A 27,075-nucleotide genomic window follows, 5' to 3' on the forward strand; every position below is an offset into this window, starting at 1 on the left:
GATGGACTGGAGAGGAAGTTTTGAGTTGTGAATGTAACAGTGTGTCTGCATGAAATGTCCTGTTTTCATAATTCCTCCGTTTTCATTAACTTTGCGCTCAATTTCATGCTTCAGAACACAATGATGACCTTTTCATACAACAAATAACATCTTGTTTCCCAATTAGTTGTGTGTCCACTAATTGGATTTGATTTTACTCCTCGAGCAATAAAATGCATTTCCACGAGACTGGTTGCGTATTTGATATGCGGCATTTCTCGTATACGTTACTTACGACCCCATATGGAATGTCACTGCGGTATTTTCCATCTCTATGATGGGATAAAGCCAACAGCAAGGTTTCCCCACCATGCGTATCTTTCTACAAAGGCTGCATTTTAATGTTGGTCGAGTTGCATGACTCTATAACTCATATCCTTGAGATAAAACATCTATTTTTTCATGTCCTCTGTTCTTTTCTAGGTGTTCGCCGAGTTATTGTGAACACGGGGGGAAATGTTCGCAGTCCTGGAGCATGTTTCACTGTAACTGTTCCGCCACGGGATACAGCGGTGCGACCTGTCACAGCTGTAAGAATTCTTCTTAAATTAATCCGATACACAGAATTTTTGTTGAAGGCATTGGGGTCATTGACATATTGACATTTTGAAAATCTAATTTTAAACACATGTGTCAAGTTTGTGGGGGGGGGGGGGGGGGGGGTTGTCACATGACAATTGTTTTATTTCTATTTTTATTTTATTTTATATAAATACAAATTTAAAACAAAACTGTAACTGCTTTATTTATAGAAATTATAATAAAATATTGTTCTGCGCTATTCATGCCAACATTTCATTTTTAAAGAATTTCAGCTTTTAATGAGACTTTTATTTATGTATTTATTTGTCTCCGGACGGTTACACCACATGACATTATTGACTTTAAGCTCCATAAAAAATATCAAAATGACTTTGAACTGAGAAATTTAAAAAAAATGTTCAAAATGCCGTCACGTCAATAAACCATTGAGCAGTTTACTGTATGAATTAATACCTTTCTCAAGGACAGATCTTGAAACAAACTCAAAGAGAAAAATGTACTTAATCTGCGAGACTCCCTCACCAAACTTGAAATGGACATACAGTATTACGATATACCTTTTTTTTTTTTATCATTTTATTATTTTTCTTAAAGGGATAGTTCACCCAAAAATGAAAATTCTCTCATTATTCACTTACCCTGATGCCATCCCAGATGTGTTTGACTGTCTTTCTTCAGCAGAACACAAATTGTGATTTTTAGAAGAAGATAGATCTCTGTCAGGTCCTTATAATGCAAGTACACAGATGCCAGCACTTTCACGGTCCAAAAGTCACCTTTAGGCAGCATAGAAGTAATCCACACCATGACTCCAGATGATCAATGAATGTCTTCTGAAGCAAATCGATATGTTTGTGTTAAAAAATAAATAGATAATTAAAAAGTTATCGACATTTAAAAATCGCTTCCTCACTGACTACCACCCCTGGAGTCATGAGTTCGAATCCAGGGCGTGCTGAGTGACTCCAGTCAGGTCTCCTAAGCAACCAAATTGGCCCGGTTGCTAGGGAGGGTAGAGTCACATGGGGTAACTTCCTCGTGGTCGCTATAATGTGGTTCTTGCTTTCGGTGGGACGCGTGGTGAGTTGTGCATGGATGCCGCGTAGAAAAGCCTGAAGCCTCCACACACGCTACGTCTACGCAGTAACGCGCTCAACAAGCCACGTGATAAGATGCGCGGATTGACAGTCTCAGACGCGGAGGCAACTGAGATTCGTCCTCCACCACCCGGATTGAGGCGAGTCACTATGCCACCACGAGGACTTGGAGCACATTGGGAATTGGGCATTCCAAATTGGGGAGAAAAGGGGAGAAGATTTTAAAAAATGTAAAATAAAAAGCACTTCCTGCCAGCAGTTGACGCATCATGAACAGCTGTCGCGTGATGTAAGCGCATCGGCGAGTTCACATGAGAATTCGGAAGTGGTGCTTATTTACAACAGAAGAACGAAGGTTCGTGTGGAGTTGTGTGGATTACTTTTATGCTGCTTAAATGTGACTAGAGGACCGTCAAAGTGCTGGCACCCATGAACTTGCATTATAAGGACCTGACAGAGCTCTATCTTCTTTTAAAAATTTTTATTTGTGTTCTGCTGAAGAAAGACACATCTACATATCGTACATATCTGGGATGGCATGAGGGTGAGTAAATGATGAGAGAATTTTCATTTTTGGGTGAACTGTCCCTTTAAGGTCTTTATGTTAGTCAACATTTTTTATTAAAAAATTTTAAGCGAAACAGTTGTAATAAAAACCCATACAATCATACATACAATTTTCCGACCTTTTTCTGACCCTAGAATACAATTCTGGAAGTATATTAATGACAGATATCTTTGAAATAAGCTGATTGCCCTGCCAAGTTTTGAAGCCTAGTCGCAGCAAGAGAAGATTAAGCATCGGCACTCTACTGCTTTTCCTGCAATGTCAGGATGTACAAGGTTGAATTTCCAACCAAATTTGAACCAATTAAATTTTAGAAATGAATTTGCAAGCTAAATATAATGAATCGAATCTAATCTGTTGAATATAAAGATTTTTTTTATTTTTATTTATTTATTTTTTTTACATTTGTTATTGCATTTTTTTATGATGACATTGTGTGTACATGTTTTCAATTGAAATATTCACAGCTTAACGGGATAGTTCACCCAAAAATGGAAATTTTCTCATTATTTACTCACCCTCATGATATCCCAGGTGTGTATGACTTTCTTTCTTCAGCAGAACACATTTGAAGAAAAATAGAGAAATATCTCAGCTCAGAAGGTCCTTAAAATGCAAGTGGATGGTGACCAGACATTTGAAGCTTCAAAACTCACAGACAGTCGGTATAAACGTCATCCATACGACTCCAGCGGTTAAACTAATGTGACACGATCACTTTTGGTGCGAAAAAGATCAATATTTAAGTACTTTTTATGAAGGTAAAATAGTGTCTAAATGATCTGCATGCACAGAGTAAGATTTGTGAAAGCGTAAATCATATTGCAAGCGTAAAAATAAATTGCATGCGCACAGAACGTTTTGTAAAAGTGTAAATCAAGTTACAAGCGTAAGAAACAGATATTAGCAATACTTTAATGCTTAGCACGAGTGTAATTCAAGTGTTGTGAATTTGTAATTGCACATTAACACAAAGTAAATTTGGTGTGTATTCTTCCGACTTCCTTTTTTTTTTCGTGCTTACACTTTTGGCATTGTTTATGCATCTAAACATGTCCAAAAACATTGCAAACTTGCAATCAGTGATATGCAAGCAAAGAAAGGGTGTCATGAACAGCAAAATGGATTGACCGCGTAGAATCAGTCTGTATGTGTAAAATAAACTGCAAACGTGTAAATGACTTTTGTTTGTGGCATAAATATTTTCCAGAAATAATCCGATATTTCATCTTCCCTTAGTTGCACTCACACTTTTGGCACGAATTTCTCATTGAAAAGAGTTTTGCAAGCGTGAAGGTGAAGGCGAGTCTACCTGCTTCTAGTAACCAATCAAATAAGGTTTTCCTTGACCACTTTACTCTGACCTGATTGGTTTAATAACGTGAAGACCGCTTCTTCGTCATATGGCTCAGCATCATTCCTTTGGGTATTTCTCCTCTCTTACGCAATTACAAATTCACAGCACATGAATTACACTTATGCTAAGCATTAAAGTATTGCTAATATTTGTTTCTTACGCTTGCAACTTGATTTACACTTTTACAAAGCGTTCTGTGTGTATGCATTTTATTTTTATGCTTGCATTTTGATTTACGCTTTCACAAATCTTACTCTGTGCATGCAAATCATTTAGGCACTATTTTACCTTCATACTTTTTAACAATAAATCATCACTTCCCGTTAGCAGTGGTGTGTTTGTGTGCTTATCCTGGATGTCTCAACTGAGTGGACAACGTGAGATTACGTCGGTAACATGCCAATGCCGTCACACGAGAGACCACTTGGACTCTACCCTCTCCTGAAGCTTATCCTCACGTTGGATTATAGTTAAGAAGTACTCAAAGAAAAAGTTGTATGATTTTGTACGAGCCAACTTGAATGATTTCTTATGCTGTCGCCATCTCACACTATCAGTACTTTATATAATGTATACTTTATACTATGTGCTCTATAATTTAAAGTGTCTTCCTCAACACAGGTCTTAAGTGCTTTCTCACCATCATATTGAACACTCAATAACATTTTACCGGGTGTGAATGCAGTAGTGATGCTTTCTAAGTGTTCGCACTAGAGCTACATTTTCACACATTTTTGCATGAACTAATTCATTCTAGTCACAACCTCATCTGTATTTAGACAGTTCTGATGCCAAGTCCAAATCTGCATTTAGGAATGTGTGACAATACATGAAGGTGTTGCTTTTAAAATGAATGTTAAATTCACAGTGTTTAATGTGAACAGCCACACCTCATTATCTCTCTCCTGTAATGTATGCTTCAGTTTCTATCTTAAAGACGATTTAATCTTTTTGTACTTTAAGCAAGTTTGTCATTGTTTTTTGCATTTCCATTTAGTGATGGTAGTGGGGCAGAAATTACCCACTTCGCCTTTAAAATAATTGTATGTTTATATTAAATCAATTATTTCCTGTGTTCACAGCCATTTATGAAGCATCTTGTGAGGCATACAAGCACAAAGGAAACACATCTGGGTATTATTATATAGACATTGATGGAAGCGGCCCCATCAAACCTCAGCTAATCTACTGCAACATGTCAGGTGAATATCACACAGCGCATCGGAAGCGATTAAATCTCTTTATATACACTCAGTAATTAGAACTTTAATCCACCTCTTTTGATTGCTCATGCACCGTGTCACACCCCACAGAGGAAGTCAGCAGTGACACTTACAAAGAAAACACAAGCACAAACTCCTGATTAGGGCTGAAACGATTAGTCGATGTTATCGACAACGTCAAAAATTGTCGACAAACATTTTCATTGCCGAATAGTCGTTTTCTCTCACAAACTATGAGATATACCAAATAAGTAAATACAGAAGCACTCTCGTTGTGGAATAAGTGGAGCTGGAACTCTTTAAAGGAGAAACCCCGGCGTTACATCTTTAATGCAGTTATATTTAATGCGTTATAGCTTTATTAAAGTTCAAATAATACGGAAGCAGATCATGTAAATAACTACAAACTCTGAAACGGTCATTTCTCTGTGCGGTCAGCACCTCTTCAATGAGTTGTGTGAATGTCCCGATCTAAGGGGGAGAGATTGAAACTGCACCCAGCTGATGTACACTCTGTCACGGGACGCTCATCCCTCGAGCGCACACACTTAATGCAGCTAGATTATAACGTGATGACTCGTGACTTATTGAATCATAATATATGTGTCACTGTGCAATTCTTATCGTGAAGATTATTAATAAGAGAGAGTTTTTTTTTTTTAGTTAAAGATGGATTGAAGTGAACAGAAAGGTGAGAGAGGATAGTCTTCGCCCCATTATACACCGCAACAAAATACGTTTATGATTTGTTTTTGTTTTGGCTTGTTTTCTAATATAAATATCTAAAACTCCTTTAAAACAATGTACATTTACTTTAGCAGCTATACTGCAGAAGATAAAAATTGTTATCTGATAATGTTGAATATAATATTAAAAATACAAATATTTTTAAATATCTAAAAATCCTTTTAAAAAAGATGCATTCACCTGAGAAGCAGCTTATAAGATATTCAGACTTGCTTTTAGAGAATAGATCTTGAATATGAGTATATTTTGTCTTTACTGCACTCGCAGGAGTATAACCAAGTGAAAAAATACACATATACAAAATACACTTATATACAAAATACACTTTATATTTAAGACACATTCTCTTAAAGCAAGTCTAAATATCTTATATGTTGTTTCTCAAGTAAATGCATCTTGTTTTAAGGATTTTTACAGAATTTTAAATGGAAAACAAGACAAAAACACTTGATAACAATAGGATTTTTTTGCAGTGAATTTTTACTGATTTAAACTTAATAAAAAGTATTTTTTTTCCTTTAATTCAGTGAATGTCATTTAGAGGTATTTTTAAAAGATAATTTTGTTCTCTTTATTGTTGTAAGCACGTTTAATACAACCTTTTAAATCGTTGAATAATCGGTTAAGATCTAATGATTAATCGTTGCAATAATTGCAGAATAGTCGAATAATCGTTCTAATAATCGTTAGATTAATCGATTATTAATATAATCGTTAGTTGCAGCCCTACTCCTGATGGATCAACATTTGATCATTTCTAAGAGAACTATCATTTTTAAAAATGATGGTTTAAAAAGAGTTAGATTAAATGTTGTTAGATTTATGCTTTAAACAAGAAAAAACTGTTGGGTCGGAAAAATATTCAAGATATATTTTCTGCAAACAGGTTTAATAATATCCATTTATTTTCTTGTAAATGTGTGTGTGTATTAATAAATTTATTTATATTTACATATTTTTTATTTATATATTTTATTTATTTTACTGACTGATAGTACTACTTTAATGTAACAGTAAACAGTCATTTATACAGTATACTTATTATAAATATTTACAGTATGTGTGTATATATATATATATATATATATATATATTGCGAATAAGTAAATATATTTTGACAAATACATATATTTATAAATATATTTTTATATTTATATTTTTTTATGTATTTTATTTACTAATACTGCTTATTTAATTTTAAGGTATACTTATAATATTATAATATATATATATATATATAAACTTTAATTTACTCATATATTTATTTATATTTTAGTTATATAATCATTTAAATTATTATATAATATATAAATTATATATTTATAATATTACAAATGTTTTTACTGAAAAACAAGACAACACTTTTTTTATTTGGATTATACAGGAATATTCCAAATGCTTTAAAGCATGTATATTTATTTTCCGGAATAAAGACTCTGAAAATGACCTGTATGAATACATAGTCATCGTCGCAGAGTAGAAAAAGGACAAGCTGTTTTGACACGGCTAAAACAGGGTTTTCTGTTTCACTTTTGCCTTTTTATCGTTTGTATTCTCTCGTCCCTGCAGATACAGTATGGATGGTGATTCAACACAATAATACAGAGCTCACCAAATTAAAAGCGTCCTCTGGGATAAATCAGCATTTAGTGCACTTTAACTATTCCGCTGACGCAGAGCAGATCCAGGCGATCATTACCCAGGTGCAATACTGCGAGCAGGAGCTCGCCTACCACTGCAAGAAGTCACGCCTTCTGAACACACCCGGTAAGCCCTTTTTATGAGGAATATTGATCGCCTCATCCCTATGAAAGGTCAGGCTTATTAAAATCTCTCCCTGTCTGCCACGAGACGACTGCTCACGGGACGCTTAAGCATACAGTACAAATTGATTGTTATGCTCTTAGTTACAGACTAATATAAGAGCTTTAACTGAGAGCTTATTTTTGTGTCATACTGCATTAAATTAATTGAAAGTCACCTTTAGGCTGGATTACTCATTTGCCTTATCTCTGAAGTGCTTTATGTACTGTTGTTTGTTTGTTTGTTTGTTTGTGTGGGTTTGTCAGGAATGGTTATGTACAGCAGCTATGAAGGGTTGATAGGCTCAAATAAACACGAAACATTTGCACTCACTGTAATTACCGTCCATTAGCTGTCTCATTACCGCAGGACTTTATCAGAAGAGAACACAGAGTTTCGGGTGGAAATAAGAAATGTTTGAAATGGCATATGAAGAGTAATGTTGTGTTGTCTCGACTAAACCCGAGTAGACGCGTTTACAAGGCAAGCGTTTTGCAAAAAGATCATTTCCGTCCACCTTGAGGGAAAATGCATTGGTCGTAGGTTACGTTAATGAGTAGGAGTTTTCAGTTATGTCTCATTTAAGTTTCAACTACGGATCAGAGGTTTCTTCTAAAAAAAATTTGAGAAATTCAACTGTTGACATACAGTAAGAGTATAGAGCAAAAAAGCAATGTGGATTGCATAGCTCAGATCATTTGCTCTTGGGAGAGTTTGATGAGAAATGTTTGAGTTTCACAGTGAGATCTACGACTTTGGTATCTTGGCAATTCAGAGCACAGTTTAACATCTTGTGCAAAAAAAAAACAAAAAAAAAGCCGGACGCAGCGCCACCTAATGCAGTTGGGCTGAAACGATTAGTCGGCATTATCAACAGTGTCGACAATATATTAAAAATATCGTCAAATATTTTAAGTTGTCGGACATTCGTTTGATCTCACGGGATGTAACATGAGGTTATTTTAAACTCTAATGGCTAAAACTCTAATTGCTGTTATCGTTTTTCTAATAAAAAATTAATAAATAAACACTGTTAACCTCCTGAGACCCACGCGTGACTGCTGTGTGCATTTTTCATTTTCCTTTTTGATTTGTAACTAGCAGCACCTAATAAACATGCAACATTTTTATTTTATTTTTTTCAAATAGTTTTCCTAAAAATGTATGTTCACATATGTGGACAGCGGGACTAAGTTGTGAAATGTTAAATAATACCAAGCTATAGAAAGTCAGATTTTTAAAATCATATAGTTTATGTTTCCAGGAGTGTTGATTATTCATGTTTATTTTTAATTTTTAATTTTTTAATTTTTTTCTCCCCAATTTGGAATGCCCAATTCCCAATTCGCTCTAAGTCCTCGTGGTGGTGTAGTGACTTGCCTCAATCCGGGTGGCGGAGGACGAATCTCAGTTGCCTCCACGTCTGAGACCGTCAATCCGTGCATTTGATCTCGTGGCTTGTTGAGCGCGTTACCGCGGAGACATAGCGTGTGTGGAGGCTTCACGCTATTCTGCGCAGCATCCACGCACAACTCACCACGCACCCCATCGAGAGCGAGAACCATATTATAGCGACCACGAGGAGGTTACCCCATGTGACTCTACCCTCCCTAGCAACCGGGCCAATTTGGTTGCTTAGGAGACCTGGCTGGAGTCACTCAGCACACCCTGGATTCAGATTATTCGTGTTTTTGAGATACAGACATTACAGCTGATTTTCTATAAAGCTGCTTTGGAACAATGTGTATTAGGAAAAGAACAAATAAAAAGCTATACAAATAAAAATTATTAGACTTGATTTGACTTTTATGTTACCGTGTTTTTTTCTACTTTGGCAACAAAATCTCATTGTTCTCTCTTTGTACTGTCAAACAAACAAGTGACAACCAGTGCTGAAGCTTGAATTAATTCTGATACAAGTAATGGCCAGCATCATCCAATCACTGCCAACCATGTTAAAATAAAATTATACATTTATAAATTCTGAATCTATGTACTGATTAGTATCGTCCCATGTCTCCTAAACATGTTGAGTGATCCAAACATCATCTGCAGCCTGAAACTGAACTTGTGATCGGATTTTAGGAGTGAATGCACTTAACTGCATAGAGAGCTGTAGGATGCTCCCTTGCTCCCTATTTAGTGAATGACTTAACCTCCAGTTTGCTGTCTGTCTGCACTGGTCTCAGAACAGTTAGAAATGCGCCTTATTTTCATTCTAACTCCATATAAAGCCTCTGAAAGCAACAGGTTTTAATGTAAAAATGTAATTAGGTTTTTTACCAGATGTAGTTTTGTTTGCATTTCTCCCAAAGACAAACTCCGCTGTGTTCGGCGCCATGTTGTTTTGTCACATGACTTATTGCGTCAAAAGTTGAACCCTTTAATGAGAGTCCAGAGTGTCCTGAACTGAGATCAGTCAGTTTAAATGAAATTAAATTATGCATAGCGTATAGCGAAGACAAAACATAATGTGCATGCATGATGACGCAGAGTCGCACATGGTTAAAACAAGGTACATTTATTTTAGGAGCTACACTGGATAAGATAGACTATTAAAAAAAAAATTATAAGAATGTTGAATATAATGTTGAGTGTAAGTGTATTTATGCTACACTACAAATAATTATTTTCTTATAAAGTATTGTCTTATTTTCTGGTAAAAATATTTAAACATCCTTAAAGCTAGAAATAAAAATACCTGAGATGCAGAATGACATGATATATTAAGTAGGGTTTATGTCAATGGTGTATGAAAAATACACTTTTTTTTTCATTGTTATAACCATAATTGTTACTATTTTTTTGGTTAAATCTGTCTGTAAACAAAGAAGAATATCTTATGTAATTTTGTTCCAAGTAAATATATCTTGTTTAAGGATTTTTTTGTCATTTTAACTAGAAAACAACTTTTTTTCAGTGCATTTTCAAGTGTATTTTTTAGTGAATAAAAGATTTCTTTCCATGTAATTCAGTGAAGTTCATTTAAAGGTATTTTTAAAAGATGTTTAATGTTTAAAATTTTTAATGCAACCTCTTAACTCAAGGCAAATACTGAATTGGCAGGTAAGAGTTATCGATTAATCGTTCGAATAATCGTTAGATTAATCGATTTTCAAAATAATCATTAGTCATAGCCCTAGTACGCAGGTGTCTCTAGGTGCTTTTTTTTTAAAGGTTGAAGCTTTTTAACTTTATATGGCCTCTAAACGCTGAAAAAAACAGCGAGACTCGGCTCGACCGTCAAAGACATCAATCTAGTGCATGTTTACATAGGAAAACTATTGAAAAACAGCATGGAAGGGCGCAAAAAAGCATTCTGTGAACGGCCCTCAATGCTGGTCTTCCAGCAGGGTTTTGGGGGAAATTATTTACAAATAAAAGAGATCTCAAGAAGGGGTTTATGATTTTGCTTTCTAATGGGCTGTGCTTAGAGTAAAAGGGCTCTCATTTCGGATGCTCTGAGCGTGTCTGTCTTGTTGTTGCAGACGGTGCCCCTTTCACCTGGTGGGTGGGCAGGTCGGGTGAAGCCCACATGTACTGGGGCGGGGCGGTCCCGGGCAGCCAGCAGTGTGCCTGTGGACTGCAGGATGTCTGTGTGTATCCTGAACACTTCTGTAACTGTGATGCCGACAGCAAAGAGTGGTACTGAACGCAACTCACTTTATACAACACAAAACCTGTCCAGAACATGTCCAGCTCATATTTCAACACAAACTCAAAAGAGAAAAATAAGACATGATATTTCGCATAAATTAAGTCTATATTTAGGACTTAAGATTTTTTTTTTTTATTGTGACATTGTTGTCGTGACAATAAAACATTAATTGTGTTTAATAACATTAATGTAAAGGCTAGGATAAACTTTGTTTTTCCACGTACCGGTACGTCTCGCGCATATTTGGGTGCTTTGGCCTTGCAAAGTGTACTGTTTTTAATGGCGAGCCCGTACAATGCCAGGTGCATGCGTCAATGACACACATAAAGGTTTTCTGCATGCAACTACATTTTGCACAACGTATACGAAATGCTAATTTCATCAGCACAGTGCGAGTGTACTAAGTATTGGGTAAGTTACTCGAAAAAGTACTTCTCTACAAATTACTAATTACTACTGTCAAATTTTAACCAGATTACTGACATTACTGATACTTTTTTACTTAAAGTAATCACATTACTAATTACTTTTAAGTTACTTTCTAAAACACTTTTCACAGAAAAGCTCCTGTTTTTCTGCTCAGCAGAAAAAGTACATATTAGTGTAATTCATGTTTTAAGTGTTTTCTACATATATAATTTTAGAAATGTGTAGCACAATTAGTTAAAAGTAGTTAACTTATTTTAAAGTCAGTAACTGTAACATGATTACAAAAAAAGACACTACTTTTTGTACTAAAAAAGTAATCTGTTATTAGATTAAACCCAATACTGTTCGTTCTGTGCGTGAAACATTGCGACACGCGGAAAAACAAAGTAAACTTTGGCTTTAATGTATACGGATGTTACTTTTAAGTTAATTTGTCATTCTGATTATTTTCATTGTCGATTCTCATCAAATTTTATATAGTACTGTAATGAAAGTCATGCTATTACAATTGTTTTTTTTTTATTAATCAGCATAAATGAAAGGCAAATACTACATAACATGTTCAATTTAACTTTACAATTTAACTTAAATATTTTTTATTTTTTTCACAATATGGAAATTAGATATTTTTTTTATTATTTATGTTATATAACAGTATTGAGAATTATAACTTTACATTAATGAGATTTTTTTTTAATTATTGTAAAAATAATTGTAATAATAGTAGTAGTAATAATAATAATAATAATGTGTTTTATTTATATAGTGCATTTTTTTACAAGACAAAACGTTTTTCACAGTACTAAAATAAGCCTTCTTTTTATGCAAAATGTACTTTCTATGTTTCTTTTCATGTTTGTGTTGATTTGGGGATTCGTGTAAATGGGGCCAGTCTATAAACATGCACATGTTTCTTTTGTGTTATAATGTCAGGTATTTACCGGCTATTTACAGTCTGCATGAAATCAATCTTGTTTTGTGTTGTTCTGCTCAAATGTACTTGCTCTTTTGTGATATTTCATAGGTCTAATGACTCGGGTCTGCTGTCTCATAAAGATCATTTGCCCGTGCGAGCATTGGCTGTCGGTGATATCAACAGACCCGGTTCTGAAGCGGCCTACAGAGTGGGACCCCTGCGGTGTTACGGTGACAGTAAGTACGACATGGCTTACCCCGAGCCTCTTAATATCAGTCACTTTAATCAGACTGTAAGCACTTACTCTATCAACCTGTCAAACTGATGGCCAATACATCAACTTCCTGTTATTTGCAATGGGAAACAATTTGACACGCGTGTGCAAATGTGCTTAATGAAAATGATGGTTTAACGTCGCCGGTGAACTGTATGCTTTCTCCAGATAACTTTTGGAACGCGGCCTTCTTCAACAGAGAGACATCGTATCTGCACTTTCCCACATTTCATGGGGAGCTGAGTGCAGATATCTCCTTCCTGTTCAAAACCAGCTCTTCCTCTGGTGTGTTCCTGGAAAACCTGGGAATTAAAGACTTCATTCGGATCGAACTGAGCTGTAAGTGCGTTCAATCTTTGAGTTGCTCTTGAGTTCCTCAATAGGTGAATCTCCCGAAACATGTCAAGAGCATGCCTGAGTCATAATTCATTTTCCCAAAACCAAAAATCAAAAGAAACAAATATTAAATTGTTTCTAGGTATCGATACAGATTTCCTGATGCATAAGCTTTCGATTCTGATTCTGAAGCGATTCGATTCTGATTAATTTGGGTATAATTTAGTTTATTATATCCATTATTCTTTCAGTAGGGATGGAAATAAAAAACAGGACCACCAGACCAACAAGATGGGACCGACTGGAACATTAAAGACCGACTGGATACACAAGCACACAAGACGAACTGACATTGGACAGCAAACACGAGGAGACTAGGAATAGAGAAATCAATAGGTTAACAAGACGGCAGGTGTGACTAATAAAATAATAATGGGCAAACAAGGAGGCGGGGTATGATGTAAGACAGAGAGACACACGGCGATACAGAAACAAAACAAAGCCAAGTGCTCTCACAAGACATCAAAACACCCGAATGTCATGAGCGCACATCACCAAGACAATAAGGCGATATACGCCTATGCCAACCGACAAACAAGACTAGAGAATGCAAAGCGACGCCAAGCAAAGCGATGCCACGCATTCTCACACTAAACGAAACCTGAGCGTACATCGCGAGGAAAACGCCTCACGATGCACGCAACAGGTGACAAAAACAAGACAGGACACCTGTGTGAGAGTTCGGCCACACACAAACCCGAAATCTCAGACCGAAGTGACCGAACCTCAGCACAACAGGAAGACAGCCCGCGACCCGGGCAGTCAGTATCTGGTGTGGTCACCAGCTGCATTAAGTACTGCAGTGCATCTCCTCCTCATGAACTGCACCAGATTTGCCAGTTCTTGCTGTGAGATGTTACTCCACTCTTCCATTTGCATTTATGCATTTGGCAGATACTTTTATCCAAAGCGACTTACAGTGCACTTATTACAGGGACAATCCCCCTGGAGCAACCAGTTATGTGCTTTAGCCCACTACGCCACCACCTCTTCCACCAAGGCACTTGCAAGTTCCCGGACATTTCTGGGGGGAATGGCACTAGCCCTCACCCTCCAATCCAACAGGTCCCAGACGTGCTCAATGGGGTTGAGATCCAGGCTCTTCGCTGGCCATGGCAGAACACTGACATTCCTGTCTTGCAGGAAATCACGCACAGAACGAGCAGTATGGCTGGTGGCATTGTCATGCTGGAGGGTCATGTCAGGATGAGCCTGCAGGAAAGGTACACATGAGGGAGGAGGATGTCTTCCCTGTAACGCACAGCGTTGAGTTTGCCTGCAATGACAACAAGCTCAGTCCGATGATGCTGTGACACACCGCCCCAGACCACGACAGACACTCCACCTCCAAATCGATCCCGCTCCAGAGTACAGGCCTCGGTGTAACGCTCATTCCTTCGATGATAAACACGAGTCCAACCATCGCCCCTGGTGAGACAAAACCGCGACTTGTCAGTGAAGAGCACTTTTTGCCAGTCCTGTCTGGTCCAGTGAAGGTGGGTTTGTGCCCATAGGCGACATTGTTGCCGGTGATGTCTGGTAAGGACCTGCCTTACAACAGGCCTGCAAGCCCTCAGTCCAGCCTCTCTCAGCCTATGGCGGACAGTCTGAGCACTGATGGAGGGATTGTGCATTCCTGGTGTAACTCGGGCAGTTGTTGTTGCCATCCTGTACCTGTCCCGCAGGTGTGATATTCGGATGTACCGATCCTGTGCAGGTGTTGTTACACGTGGTCTGCCACTGTGAGGACGATCAGCTGTCCTTCCTGTCTCCCTGTAGCGCTGTCTTAGGCGTCTCACAGTACGGACATTGTAATTTATTGCCCTGGCCACATCTGCAGTCCTCATGCCTCCATGCAGCATGCCTAAGGCACATTCACGCAGATGAGCAGGGACCCTGGGCATCTTTCTTTTGGTGTTTTTCAGAGTCAGTAGAAAGGTCTCTTTAGTGTCCTAAGTTTACAGTGACCTTAATTGCCTACCATCTGTAAGCTGTTAGTGTCTTAACGACCGTTCCACAGCTGCATGTTCATTAATTGTTTATAGTTCATGAACAAGCATGGAAAACATTGTTTAAACCCTTTACAATAAAGATCTGTGAAGTTATTTGGATTTTTACAAAATCATTCAAAATACAGTGTCCTGAAAAAGGGACATTTCTTTGTTTTTGTTTGTTTTGTTTTTTTTGCTGAGTGAATTTTTACTCTAATACAGAATAATGGGAGTAGTAAAAGTTAAACATCTGTACGTATTATGGTAATGAGAACTGGGTGGTAAAATTAGCTTAATTGTCCTGAAAATAATGTTTTTATTTATTTATTTATTTTATCAAATTTAAAAGAAATAATATTTAAAATGTTAAAAAAAAAAACATTATAAATTTTTAAAAATGTATATTAATACTATAATTTAATACATTGATTAATATTACATATTATATTAATACGGTAATGAGAACTGGGTGGTAAAATGTGCTTTAATGTCACATTTTAAACGATCGTTATGGTCCTTCATTTTCTCTTTGTGAAATGTTGGGGTTTTTTCCTTTGGTTTTGGGGTGAAATACTATAACACAGACATGTTCTTGAGGGATTTTGTGAGATTCATCCATTTAGAAATTATAATTTTTTTTGCATTTAAATCACCCACAAGAATCAAGATTTGATTATCTAGCAATTCAGTCGGAGTCAAGCAAATGCATTTCCAAACAAAGTGTGTGCGCGAGTGTTTGTGTAACGTGTATTTTCAGTATGCCAACAGTCCTGCATATTTGTTTATACACCAGTGGGGGGAAAAATCAAAGGACTTTGTTTGCTGAATATATAGACATCACAAAATATTTTCCCCCAGGGAAATTACTGCAGAGTAGTTGTTGAACCAATATGTAGAGATGTACTACAGTGTTTGTAATGCGTTCTAAGTGAAACACTAGTCTAAGTGATCTGGTTAAGACCTTTTGTATTTTATTAGTAGTGTTTGTTAAGGCAAGCATCACTATTAGTTTTGGTCATATGTTGAGACATGGAGTTAAAAACACTATTCCTAAGTATTAAACATTCAGTGTGTAAGTCGTCCTGCAGCATTTGTGCTCCAGACATGAATGATCCCTCAAATCATGTGTCTTGTTGAGGAGACATGTGCTGTCACTTTATTAAGAGATCACACTTGCTATTTTCACCTGGTGCAGGATGATACAACAGGTAAAACCCATAGATTGAAGGAGGGACCTGAGCCAGTAGACCAGTAAGCAACCATCTACCCTAGCAGCCCATTACACCCTAGCAACCACATAGCATCATGCTTTAAAACGTACTCAAAACACCCTAGCAAACCACCTAAAAAACATTTTACAACATGGTAAAAATACTCAGAACACCCTAGAAGCCACTTGGCAACACCCTAACAACCACCCTCAACACTTAGAACACCCTAACTACCACAAAGCAACACACTGAAACACTCCAGCAACCACCTAACAATATTCTGAAAACCAGTCAGAACACTGGCAACCACTTGGCAATATCCTTGCTACAACCTAGTAATGACCCAGCAACCCTATATAAAACACTAGCAACCTAACAACCATGCTCAACACCCTAGCAACCTCATAGCAGCATGTTTAAAATACTCACAGAATGCCCTAGCAACCACCTAGTATCGCCCTAACTACCTCGCAGAACACCTTAACTACCACATTAACACACAAAAAACACTTATGACATCCTAGCAACCACCTAACAACCACATAACATGATAGAATCACTTGTAACACCCTAGCAACAACCTAACAACCATGTAACAACATGCTAAAAATACTCAGAATGCCCAAGCAGCCACTTGACAACATCCTAACAACCACCCTCAACACTCAGAACACCCTTGTAACAACCATAGAGAACACCTTAGCAACCACATATCAACATTCTCAACTTGACGAGTACCCTAGCAACCACCTAGTAATTTTCTAGTTACCATCCAGAACACCCTAACAACCACAAAGCAACACACTAAAACACTCTCAACACCCTAATACAGTAAAACAATCTTGTTTGACTGCTGTTTTGTGAGTGAAGTGTCTCTCACGCCAATGTACTAAGCACTGTCCGCCCGGTCTCTATAAAGTCCACGTCCTCTGGGTGTGTGTAGATTTTTATTAGACCTCTCCACCACATGGTCGTTGTCTATTGCGGAGTGTTTAACTGCATGAAAGAGCTGTTAAAATCCTCGTCCTTAATGAGTTCCCATGATGGATGATAGTCGAGTATATGAAGACCTTACAGCGCCAGGCACTTGTTCCTTTATAATGATGAGTCCTTCGGCTGCCAGAGCGCAATTAACCTCTCATTATATTGAGACAGAGGTGGGTGACCGGTGAGACATGTAGGACGTGAACTCAGGAGGAGGTTTGTTTTAAAGAAGCGTACAGGAAAACCGATGACATTGTGAGATCTGTGGTGCACTGATGGTATTGAAGGAATAGTTCACCCAAAAATGAAAAGTCTGTCATTTTTTTTCTCGCCCTCGTGTCATTCCAAACCTGAATTACTTTTTTTTGCTTCATTGTCACGCTCTTTTTAAATCAAGTGAATGGGGACAGATGCTGTTAATTGTTTTGTCAAAAAAGCACCATAAAAGTAGTTCATATGACTTGTGGTCTGTATCCAAGTCTTTTGAAGCCATACGGCAGCTTTGTGAGAGAAACGGACAGAAGTTAAAATGCTTTTTACTGAAAATCGTCCCTTCAACCATACATGTACTGTAGCTCTTAAATTTCATTCACGTCCATGAACATTTAAATGTGGCATATGAAGATGCATTGCAATTTACAATTATTTAAACATGTATCAAACATATTAAAGATTAGTATGTTTAATATGTGAATACCTCACGTTTAGACAAGATATTGCATTACGTGTAGCGTGCTTTTAACAAAACGGCGAGTTCACAGCGCAAGTTACGCATTCTGACTAGCACGTAACTTAGTTCAAGTTCACTTGTTGATTTGCTTCATTGTCTGTGCAGATGTAAGTCATGATATTTACAGTATGTTGTGGATATAGTGATTAGTCACATAGCTGTATATAGGATGTGTACGAGTGAGGTAATTAACCTGTTAGTAAAGTTCATTGTACAGCTGTTCAGCGAGGAATGGATTATTTCAATTAATTCTTTCTAGATATTTATTTAAAATAAATAAATAAATAAAACCCTGTTAGTGCATCTTGCAATATTATTTTCTTCTCATTGTATATCGAAGGTGTGTTTTACTTGAAACCGTTTAATTATGCATCTTTTTCATCTCGTCTTTGGAAAAAAAATGTTCATCAGTGAAAATCTTCAACAGTCATTTTATTTTAGATTTTCAGTGAATAACGACATAAATTTGGGTTGTTTTTTCCACAAAGCAACCGTATGATGATAACTTGAAAAATGGCGCATGAGATGTATGGACTACGTTTATGTAGTTTTTATAGTACTTTTTTTGTCATTTTTGTAGCTTGACAGCCCCAGTCCCCATTCACTTTCATTGAATGGAAAAGAGCAGCTTGAACATTCTTCTAAAACATCTCGTTTACTGTTACACAGAAGAAAGTAAGCCAGGTTTAGAACAACATGAGGTGAGGAAATGACAAAAAATTCCATTTTTTAAATGAACTATTCCATTATAATAGTTGGTGTGGTGTCATTCGATACAGCATCATCTAAATTTCCAAAAACAGCTCACTTGGTTTTTCATGGCACATTCTCTTCGCAGCATCAGGTCTAGCTGTGCGTTTTGTTGTAGCACACCCTGAGTGTCAGCTTTGGCACACTAGATCCGGCATGCTATGAATAATAATGAGGTCATCAAACACCATCAGCATTTTTGCGGGGTGTTTTTGTCATGAGAAAGAGAGAGAACTGCTTCGTGAGAGATGGTGCCCCGTTTCTGAGCCACGATAAGTCTTCATTCAAACACTGTGAAATCCTACAGATGGGGCGACAGGCGGAGACTGAATTTGGGCTGATTCTCAAACATATGAGAAGACTGCAAACTAAATTCGCTTAATGAGAGGTGCGAACTAGACATGGGGTGCTAGGGTTTTGCTACAGCGAAACACTTTTCTCATCAATATTTTGGATAAGAAATGTTTGAGTTCCAATTTGAGATCTCAGAAATTTGAATGCAGACTTCGGTACAATACAGTGCATCCGGAAAGTATTCACAGCGCTTCACTTTTTCCACATTTTGTTAAGTTACAGCCTTATTCCAAAATGGATTAAATTCATTATTTTCCTCAAAATTCTACAAACAATACCCCATAATGACAACGTGAAAGAAGTTTGTTTGAAATCTTTGCAAATTTATTAAAAATAATAAATGAAAAAAAAAAAAAAATCCACATGAACATAAATATTCACAGCCTTTGCTCAATACTTTGTTGAAGCACCTTTGGCACCAATTACAGCCTCAAGTCTTTTTGAGTATGATGCTACAAGCTTGGCACACCTATTTTTTGGCAGTTTCTCCCATTCTTCTTTGCAGGACCTCTCAAGCTCCATCAGGTTGGATGGGGAGCGTTGGTGCACAGCCATTTTCAGATCTCTCCAGAGATGTTCAATCGGGTTCAAGTCTGGGCTCTGGCTGGGCCACTCAAGGACATTCACAGAGTTGTCCCGGAGCCACTCCTTTCTTATCTTGGCTGTGTGCTTAGGGTCGTTGTCTTGTTGGAAGATGAACCTTCACCCCAGTCTGAGGTCCAGAGCGCTCTGGAGCAGGTTTTCATCAAGGATGTCTCTGTACATTGCTGCATTCATCTTTCCCTCGATCCTGACTAGTCTCCCAGTTCCTGCCGCTGCAAAACATCCCCACAGCATGATGCTGCCACCACCATGCTTCACTGTAGGGATGGTATTGGCCAGGTGATGAGCGGTGCCTGGTTTCCTCCAGACATGAAGCTTGCCATTCAGGCCAAAGAGACCAGAGTCTGAGGTCTGGTTTCTCATGGTGCCTTTTGGCAAACTCCAGGCGGGCTGTCATGTGCCTTTTACTGAGGAGTGGCTTCCGTCTGGCCACTCTACCATACAGGCCTGATAGGTGGAGTGCTGCAGAGATGGTTGTTCTTCTGGAAGGTTCTCCTCTCTCCACAGAGAAATGCTGGAGCTCTGTCAGAGTGACCATCGGGTTCTTGGTCACCTCCCTGACTAAGGCCCTTCTCCCCCAATCGCTCAGTTTGGCCAGGCGGCCAGCTCTAGGAAGAGTCCTGGTGGTTCCAAACTTCTTCCATTTACGGATGATGGAGGCCACTGTGCTCATTGGGACCTTCAATGCTGCAGACATTTTTCTGTACTCTTCCCCAGATCTGTGCCTCGATACAATCCTGTCTCAGAGGTCTACAGACAATTCCTTGGACTTCATGGCTTGGTTTGTGCTCTGACATGCACTGTTAACTGTGGGACCTTATATAGACAGGTGTGTGCCTTTCCAAATCATGTCCAATCAACTGAATTTATCACAGGTGGACTCCAGTCAAGTTGTAGAAACATCTCAAGGATGATCAGTGGAAACAGGATGCACCTGAGCTCAATTTTGAGTGTCATGGCAAAGGCTGTGAATACTTATGTACATGTGATTTTTTTTCATTTTTTTTATTTTTAATAAATTTGCAAAGATTTCAAACAAACTTCTTTCACGTTGTCATTATGGGGTATTGTTTGTAGAATTTTGAGGAAAATAATGAATTTAATCCATTTTGGAATAAGGCTGTAACATAACAAAATGTGGAAAAAGTGAAGCGCTGTGAATACTTTCCGGATGCACTGTATCTTGGCAGACCTGAGCACAGTTTGAGACCTTTTTGATACACATGTTACTGTGGACTTTTGAGGAAGTTTGCACTGCATTTAAAGGAACATTCCGGGTTCAATACAAATAAAAGTTAAGATCAGTCGACCTGGAAGATCCCTTTTATGTATAGGAGAAACAACTGAGATACCAAAAAAATCTTATTTGTGATGTTTAATTCTTATGGTTTGTTACCTCTAAATATACAGTGCTGTGAAAAAGTATTTGCCCTCTTCCTGATTTCTTGTGTTTTTGTGTATATCTCATACTAAATTGTTTAAAAAATTCAAACAAAATCTAACATAAAACAAAGGCAATCTGAGTAAACACAAAATACAGTTTTTACATGATAATGTTATTTATTGAAGCAAAAAAAAGTTATCCAATACTAACTGGGCCTGTGTGGAAAAAGTATTTGCCCCCTTAATCTATGAAACTGCATTCATAATGAGGTTCAGCTGGACTAGACACACACCCAGACCTGATTACTGCCAGTCCTGTTCAATCAAATCAGCACCTTAATAGAACTTTTTCAGCAGCATGAAGTTGACTAAAAGGTTTCACCCAGTAGCACACTGTGCCAAGGTTGAAAGAAATACCAGAAATGATGAGGAAAAAGGTGATTGAAATACATCAGTCTGAGAAGGGTTACAAAGCTATTTCAAAGGCTCTGGGACTCCAAAGAACCACAGTGAGAGCCACAATTCGTCCAAGAGCACAGCGACAACTCATCTAGGAAGTCACAAAAGAGCCAAGGACAGCATCCAAGGAACTGCAGGCCTCTCTCGCATCAATAAAGGTCACTGTTCATGACTCCACTATCAGAAAGACACTGGACAAAAATGCCATCCATGGAAGAGTAGCGAAAACCACTGCTAATGAAGAACATTAAGGCTCATCTGAATTTTGCCAAAACACTCCTTGATGATCCTCAAACCTTTTGGGAGAATGTTCTGTGGACTGATGAGTCGAAAGTGGAACTGTTTGGAAGACAGGAGTCCCGTTACATCTGGCGTAAATCAAACACAGAATTCCACAAAAAGAACATCATACCTACGGTCAGGAATGGTGGTGGTAGTGGGATGCTTTGCTGCTTCAGGGCGACTTGCAATAATTGAGGGAAACATGAATTCTGCTCTCTACCAGAAAATCCTAAAGGAGAACGTCCGGTCATCAGTCCGTGAGTTGAAGCTCAAGCACAACTGGATTATACAGCAAGACAATAACCCAAAGCATAGGAGTAAGTCCACCTCTGAATGGCTCAAAAGAAGTAAAATTAAAGTTTTGGAGTGACCTAGTTAAAGTCCTGACTTGAACCCGATTGAGATGCTGTGGCAGGACCTTAAATGGGCAGTTCATGCTCGAAAACCCTCCAATGTGGCTGAACTAAAGCAGTTCTGCAAAGAAGAGTGGGCCAAAATTCCCCCACAGCGTTGTGAAAGACTGATCTCCAGTTATCGGAAGTGTTTGGTTGCAGTTGTTGCTGCTAAAAGTGGCACAACCAGCTATTAAATTTAAGGGGGCAGTTAGTTTTTCACATGGGTGATATAGGTGATGGATAACTTTGTATTTTGTGTTTACTCAGGTTGCCTTTGTTTTATGTTATATCTCGTTTGACGTTCTAAAATAATTTAGTTTGAAACATACATAAAAATAGAAGAATTCAGGAAGGGGGCAAATACTTTTTCACAGCACTGTAGTTGTGTTTGTTAGTTGTTTTCTTTAAAATACGCTCACATCAGAGCCAAGTGAAAAGACCTGTCAATCTTTTTATAATTCTCGTTCAATAAACTCAGAATGCCTCATCTGGAAACGCATTAAAACTCTTTTCAGAGATTTTGAGAAGGACACATTGTTGTTGATGATCAGTTCCAATATTATGAAAAAAATTCCAGGAGATTGTGCTTCACCCAAACCATCAAATATCATCTGCCACACAGCATATTTTATTAACATCAATATGTTTGGAACTTTCTGCATGCATCTCATTTTGTTTTCATAGCTGCATCTTATTAACTGGAACAGAACGTAAGAAAATAACAATCTGCCACTATGGCATACAACCAAATCAATCAATCAAAAGTAACTTTTTACAGCAAGGTTGTACTGTACATGTTGACATTAGTTACTGCAGTATTTAGTCGTGAAGTGTTCAGCAGCGAGATCCTTTCACAGCGTGTTCAGAGTAAAAGTTGCTCCGTGTAATGTGTGTCCAAAGACGAGATCCACGCAACGCATTTGTCATTGAATAATGTCTCTTTTAATACGCTTTCTGTTCTTTATAGTCACTTGTTGATCAAAAACAACTACAAAAACACATTTAATTCTAATCATGCATCGCACAGATGAGATAAAGCCATTCAAGTCCTCTCTCATTAACATGCGCTCATTTAAAGGCATTTTTCTTAAAGAGACAGTACCGGTTTTAGCACGTGTTCAACAAATCAATGTACAGGTAAATACTTGTAAACAGTACAAATATGTAACACAAATAATATATGAAATATATTTTCTTATTTATAGATTGCATTTATTTGTTCATTTTTAAAAAGCCAAAATGTGACCGAAATGATGAAAAAGTAATACAATATAATTAGTAAAATTAATATTGTCCTAATGAACCCAGTTAAAAGGTCCCCTGTATAACAACATTATTAGCTGGGAGATAAATTATTTTATATGTTAGCAAAAGGGACGGATTATTACTGAAATAAACCCATGTGAATCGATATTGATTCGAACCGAAGCGAGAGCTTGTGAATCGGAATCGAATTGAATCGGGAAATCTGTATCCATACCCAGCCCTAACCAAGACTACTTAAAGGGATAGTTCACCCAAAAATGAAAATTCTCTCATCATTTATTCACCCTCATGCCATCCCAGATGTGTATGACTTTCTTTATTCTGCAGAACACAAATGAAGATTTTTAGAAGAACATTTTAGCTCTTTTGGTCCTCACAATGCAAGTGAATCGACCTTATTCATGCTAGCGCCATCTTTTTTTAATGGGAATGACAACGAGGCTGTGAGGGATAGATTTATCATCTCTTCAATGACATGCACGGTGTAAAGAATTTTTTGTTTCAATGTTTTCTTCACAGAACAATCCAGAAACACTAGAAACTGCAGTACAGTTCATTGAAGAGACTAAGCAAGTCTAAGTCTATCCCTCACAGCCTTGTTGTCATTCCCAATAAAAATCAAAGATGCCGCTGCTGTGAATAAGGTCTATGGGTGCCAAAATTCTGATGCTCCAAAAATCACACAAGTCAGCATAAAAGTTATCCATATGACTCCAGTGTTTAAATCAGTGTCTCCAGAAGCGATTTGATAGGTGTGGGTGAGAAACAAATAATTATTTAAGTCCATTTTCACTATAAATTCTCTTCCCTGCTCAGTCAATCTCCACTTTCACTTTCACTTTCTTTATGCATACACCCCCTACTGGGCAGGAAGAAGAATTTCAAACAAAAATTGACTTTGTTTTTACCCACACTTATAATATCACTTCAGAAGACATGGATTTAACCACTGGAGTCATATGGATTACTTTAATGCTGGCTTTATGTGCTTTTTGGAGTGTCAAAATTTTGGCACCTATTCAGAATTTTCATTTTTGGGTGAACTATACCTTTAAACTAACTGTAAAGTGAATGGTTCACACTAATGTACACTATAGCGGCCCTTGTGGCAACACTGAGAATGCGACATGTACTTGCATGTGTGATTATTTATAGCATATTTATAAATTAATTTTAACCATAACGTAAAGATAAATAATGCTATAATAATGGTTTTTTTTAATTATTATTATTCTTTCTTCATTAAATCGAATGCATAAATGATGTTAACGTATACAGTCTTATGCATTATACTTATACAAGAGTAACAAAAGTTTGTTTTTCTTTCCAGCACTAACTGAAGTGGTCTTCTCGTTTGACGTTGGCAATGGTCCTCTGGAGGTAAGAGTTGAGACGCCCGATGCTTTAAACGATGATCGCTGGCATCACGTCAGAGCTGAACGAAACGTAAAGGAAGCCTCGCTGTATGTGGACCATCATCCTGGAGCCGTCCTGAAAGCCCCGGCGGACGGACACATTCATCTCCAACTCAACAGCCAATTATTTGTAGGTAGGATGAATGTTTAGAAGATGTTCCCAATGAAGTATGATTGTCTGCCCTGTGCGCTGGAGTCATGCCATCTGGAGAGTGTTCGTCTGGATCGGATCTGTGTCATTGTTTTTTGGGTGAATCTCATGAAATCTGTGTAGAAAATGTGCTGATTATATTTCAGCCCGAAATCAAAAGAAAAAATAAGACATAATATTTTGTTTTTGTTTTTTTGTTTTTGCATTGTGACATTTAAACAAATTAAGCAAATTTACTGTCCAAATTCTCAGTAGCATCATGCAAAAAAATGTTGTTCTTATTACTTTAATGAGAATAAAGAAATGTTATTTATATTGTACAGTAATTGGCTAACACATTACATGAATAATGGTGTTTTTGCAATTTTTTTTATACATTTTTAATAAACGAGGGACAAGTCCAAAAAAACATTTGTGGTATTCATAATCAACATTATGCCACAAATGCTGTTGATTGAGCTTGACTTGCATTTGAACCTTTAACGTTTCCTTTTTAAAGTTGTATTCTTTAAGTAAATGTAATAGGTATCATAAAATAACTATAAAACAATCATCTTTTTTTACTGCACTTATTAATCTCGGATAAAGGTTCTTAATTATTAATGTAAGTTCATAATGCTTTTACTAATCTTAATGTATACTTAATAACAGAAATGAATTAGTATATGTAGAAATTAACGTTAGCCAAGATGAATAAATTCTCTTGAAGTATTGTTCATTGTTACATCACGTAAACTTCATTGTTACAACTATGTGGTCTCCGCGGTGTCTTCCCCTTGGAGAGACACCCCCCTGACGTAGACCTGGTGGCCCCAGTCAGTTAATTCCTTTTTTTGGGGGGAGAGGAAAAAAAAGAGGACTGGGCTTGCCTGTCTCTATCTTTTGGGCAGTCAACTTGTCCCCAAAGGGCCATTCGACACTCATAACAGCGTTGGGGGAGGTTACATGTCAGCCTGGTGCACTGGCTATGAGGCACACAGTGGTCTGCCTGTCACACACCGCCAGTTCACGTAACACAGTTCAGCCAGTTGTGACGTTTCGTATAGGGACCCCTAGTGTCACTACATTGACACAATGTTGAGTGAGTGACAGATAGGGAACGTCCTGGCTAATTGCGTAACCTCCATTCCCTGATGGAGGGAATGAGACGTTGTGTCCCTCCTGCCACAATGCTGAACTACCCGCTGAAATGGCCGGGACCTTGTCTCGGCTCCTCAGCACAAAACCTGAATGAGTGGTTGCATACTAGCTCCTTTTATACCCATATGTCCGGGGGAGTGGTATGCAAATACCACTCACCAATTTTCATTGGCCTTTTATCAAAGACCAGAGGTGTTTCGGACTCCCAAGAGTGTCCCCTAGTGTCACTACATTGACACAACGTCTCGTTCCCTCCATCAGGGAACGGAGTTTACGCAAGTAACCAGGACGTTTTCACGTGAACATGCCAATGTGATTACGTCACGCGTATACGGCTGCTTACCGAAAGCAATGCTTTATAGTTAAAAAGTACTTAAATATTGATCTTTTTCACACCAAAAGCGATCTTGTCACATTAATTTAACCACTGGAGTCGTATGGATGACATTTATGCTGACTCTCTGTGATTTTTGGAGCTTCAAAAGAGAAATCTCCATCCACTTGCATTATAAGGACCTTCTGAGCTGAGATATTTTACTGTTTTTCTTCAAATGTGTTCTGGTGAAGAAAGAAAGTCATACACACCCGTGATATCATGAGGGTGAGTAAATAATGAGAGAACTTTCATTTTGGGGTGAATTATCCCTTTAACTAATATTAGTAAATACAACCTTATTGTAAAGTGTTACCAATAATTGTGACATAAACATCCAGATACATTACAGTAATGAGAACTGGGGGGATAAATGTGCTTAATCATTATTAATTGAATGTCACAGCGCAAAACATCTTAATTGTCCTAAAACAGGCTTCATTTTCTCTATGCAAAACATAATTTATTATACATTGTTACTTTTAATTTTGTGGGTGAAAAATGACTTTCATGGTGAATTTTAGGCATGAAACGAGCT

At 37.6% G+C, this 27,075-nt stretch overlaps 1 protein-coding gene across 2 annotated transcripts in view; it reads left to right on the forward strand.

The window, feature by feature from the left end:
• The window catches only part of LOC127433061 (contactin-associated protein-like 5), a 136,372-nt gene that overhangs the window by 81,639 nt on the left and 27,658 nt on the right, over nt 1–27,075 (forward strand). For both annotated transcript variants that reach the window (XM_051684698.1, XM_051684699.1), the window contains 7 exons: nt 463–569; nt 4,687–4,806; nt 7,144–7,341; nt 10,866–11,022; nt 12,489–12,616; nt 12,823–12,993; nt 24,789–25,007. In XM_051684698.1, the coding sequence (XP_051540658.1) occupies nt 463–569; nt 4,687–4,806; nt 7,144–7,341; nt 10,866–11,022; nt 12,489–12,616; nt 12,823–12,993; nt 24,789–25,007 (1,100 nt within the window). The remainder of the gene's footprint in view (nt 1–462; nt 570–4,686; nt 4,807–7,143; nt 7,342–10,865; nt 11,023–12,488; nt 12,617–12,822; nt 12,994–24,788; nt 25,008–27,075) is intronic.

This window comes from Myxocyprinus asiaticus, chromosome 42 (genome assembly GCF_019703515.2).
Source record: "Myxocyprinus asiaticus isolate MX2 ecotype Aquarium Trade chromosome 42, UBuf_Myxa_2, whole genome shotgun sequence".
Lineage (NCBI taxonomy): Eukaryota > Metazoa > Chordata > Actinopteri > Cypriniformes > Catostomidae > Myxocyprinus > Myxocyprinus asiaticus.